The 3456-nt window shown below is 45.1% G+C and overlaps 1 protein-coding gene across 1 annotated transcript; it reads right to left on the reverse strand.

The window, feature by feature from the left end:
* Positions 1-589: 589 nt before the first annotated feature.
* Positions 590-2671, reverse strand: LOC149831696 (pentatricopeptide repeat-containing protein At4g14820-like). Its single transcript, XM_090013069.1, has one exon. The coding sequence runs from the start codon at positions 2669-2671 to the stop codon at positions 590-592; it is 2082 nt and encodes a 693-aa protein (XP_089869195.1).
* Between the last annotated feature and the right edge of the window lie 785 nt (positions 2672-3456).

The raw sequence follows: 3456 nt of genomic DNA on the forward strand, positions 1-3456 counted from the left end.
GAACACAAAAAATGAATGTTCGACTCAACTTGGCTCATTAGCTAGTGAATGAATATATTTTATTTCATAGAAAGCAGATGGTTGGAATGTTTGGCTTGCAAGCAAACAAGTTTAGAGTTCAAAATTTTATTGCTTATAGCTTAAAAACAATGTATATATTTCTTAAATGAGCTAGTTTGTGCTTTGGTCAGTAGGTTTAGAGTCTAATTTCTATTATTTTTAATTTTAAAAAAAATGTTTTTTTTAATGAGCCAGTTTGAACTTGGCTCATTTAACTCAGGTTTGCCATGAACTTGAGCTCAGCTCAGCTCAGCTCACCACAAGAATGAGCCAAGCATAAACACTCTCTCTTTCGTCTTGTACAGCTCGTTTACCAGCCCTACTGGCCATGGCCTGCAAGCCCGTCATGGTATCAATCATGCACTAGAAAGTTTCTTGGCGCACAGTCTGCACCATAATGAGTCAAGCCTCTGCAAAGTGAAGTACACATTGCCGGACTCACCATTTCAAAAGTATCACGCTCTGAAATAATTCATGCTTCTTGTATAATTACTACATGATTTAGAATACATTAGTTCTTAACTACTTGTCACCAGTAGTCTCTACATGAACATGCACCCTCTTTGAAGTGGTGGAAGCGGTTCCGGTCCCGGAGGATGATCGCGTGCTCAAAAGCTGAAGATAGGAGCTTCATGAAAGAGTGACAGTCATCACAAACTCTCAGGTTCTTCGCAACGCGAATGGGCGACCCCAGGCTAACACTAATGAGCCCAAAGGAAACTGCCAGCTTCTCACTATGCAAAAGAAGCACCTCATCCTTCTCCTCTTCCTCCACATCTATCAGAACATTAGAAGTCCTTGGTGCATAACCAATCAGTTTTAATCTTCTAACTACTTCATGAAGTGCTTCATAGATTTTATCTGATTGCGGGTGTGATCTGTCTCCCATCACAAATTCATGTGTGATGTTATTCAACTCAATCCAACTGCAGCCAGTCTCTTTGGTAATTCCCCTCTCTTTCATCAATTTTCTCATCTCTGCAACACCATCCCATCTGCTAGTAGAAGCATAAATATTTGATAGCATCACATAAGCGCCATCATGGTTAGGATCAAGCTCTAGGAGTTGTTTTGCTGCATATTCACCTATTTCGGTGTTTTTATGGATCTTGCAAGCTCCTACGAGCGCTCCCCAGGTAACCACATTGGGTTTAATCGGCATAGATTTTATGAGCTCACATGCATCATCAAGAAGGTTAGAGCGGCCCAAAAGATCAACCATGCATCCATAGTGCTCTTGCCTAGGTATGATCCCATGTTCTTTGCTCATCTCAACAAAGATTTGGCGACCCTCATCGACCAAGCCGGCATGGCTGCATGCATATAGCACACCTATGAACGTAACATCATTCGGTTCTATCTTTGACTTCTTCATTTCATAGAATAAATTCAAAGCAGCTTTACCATCCCCATGCATAGCTAACCCAGTTATCATAGCAGTCCAAGAGATCACATTCCTTAGAGGCATGCCATTGAATACTTTCCATGAATCTTCTAAGCTGCCACATTTCGCATACATGTTGATAAGTGCATTGTTGACAGATAACGTCCGACAGAAGCCATTCCGTTGAATGAACAAATGAATCCATCCTCCCTGGTCTAGTGCCCCTAGATCAGCACAAGCAGAAAGAACACTCAACAGTGTGATGTGATCCAATTTTGCACCTGAACGCTGCATCTCATGGAACAGCTTCAGCGCATCATTAGGCCGATCATTTTCGACATAACCAGCAATCATAGCACTCCAGGAAACTGTATCTCTCTCAGGCATCTGGTTGAAAAGCATGCGAGCAGTCTCTACTTCTCCAACCTTGCAATACCCACAAACCAAAGCAGTCCATGCTGCCAAGCTCTTCACCTGCATCCCTTCGAACAACTTTTGTGCCCGCTCCATGCTCCCGCAATTTGCATACATATGCACTAACGAGCATTCCAAATAATCATCAACCCTGAATTTCCTCTCATGTATATAACAATGGATAGCCTCGCCCATTTTGAGATCCTTAACATGCCCGCAGGCCGAAACAACTGTACCAAGAATGAGTTCGTCTGGCTCGACATCCATTCTCCACATCTCATCGAACCGAGACACAACCTCATCAAACAAGCCTCTACGGAAAAGCCCACCGAGAAAAAAATCCCAAGTCACCAAATTTCGTTGAGGCATTTTGTCGAACACTTGCCTTACCTCCGAAATGCTGCCGCAAGCAGTATACAGCTGCAGCAGAGAGTTATGTATAAACACATCCGAGTGGAATCCCATCTTTGTCAGGTACCCATGAACCTCTCTACCTTCACCTGACGCAAGCGATTGCGCCAACGCTTTCAGGAGCGGCGGGAAGCTGAACCTGTCGAGAGCAACGCCTGCTCTTCGCATCCATTCGTAGAGCAGAATCGCGTTTTCGGGCGAATCGCCGCGCGAGAAGCCCCTCAGCATGATGTTGCAAAGATGGGTGTTTGGGGATTCGATGCAATCGAAGACAAGGCGGGCGTAGTCTAGGCTGCCGGCCGGGGAGAGGGCGCAGAAGGAGAGAAGTTTCGCGATGAGGGGCTCCAGGCGGTCGAGCCCGGTGCGGATCAGGTGGGCGTGGACATGCTTGAGGCGTCTCATGGACGTGCAGGATTGAAGGAGAGAGGAGCATCGACGGTGGAGATCCATCCTGAGCGTCCCCTGGGGGGGAGGAAGTAGCGGGAGGTAGAGGGTGCCCATTTGGAAGGCCAACGGCTCCCTCAAAGATTCAAAAATTAACGGCTACTTATATCGACTTCGTTAGGAACTGGACTCCCACATGGATTCAGGTTTGGGTAGGATATCGAATCTGAGTTCGCTTAGTCGAATTCCCTAAACAAGGCCATATGCAAGTGATAATCAGACTCGGATTCTGTTTACACCCAATCTGGGTCCGATCCTACCCAATTATTTGGGAATGAATGTACGCCCAACTAAGTTGTATACTCTAATTGGACCTAGGTTTAGATCCATCTATCCAAGTCTGCATCTGACTAGGAATTTGGTTAACTTACATCAGATTATATTCAACCAGAGTCCGAGTCCGTTCCAACTCATTTACATCCCTTCTCCCACCTGCATGTAATTGGGGACGTAAACAGTATGGATTTGGGTTGTATATCCAGCTGAGCACAAATCCATTTAATCTGATTAATTAGATGGGCTGGACTGGGTCCGTTTGGAAACTGGAAGTCGGAGGGAGTTTATGCATTTGGAAAAGTGATGACTTCCAAATTCAGGATTTGGCAGCTACCACCTCCTAAAGGAGGTAGTAGTTAGTTACCAAATCCATGATTTAATGCAAATACAAAGGAGAGAGGGCCTCACTTCCTCTCTCAAATGCTTAAACTCCCAACCCAACTATGACTTCCCAAACATCGCCCACT

This window comes from Nuphar pumila, chromosome 7 (genome assembly GCF_984573655.1).
Source record: "Nuphar pumila chromosome 7, dmNupPumi1.hap1.1, whole genome shotgun sequence".
Taxonomy (NCBI): Eukaryota; Viridiplantae; Streptophyta; class Magnoliopsida; order Nymphaeales; family Nymphaeaceae; genus Nuphar; species Nuphar pumila.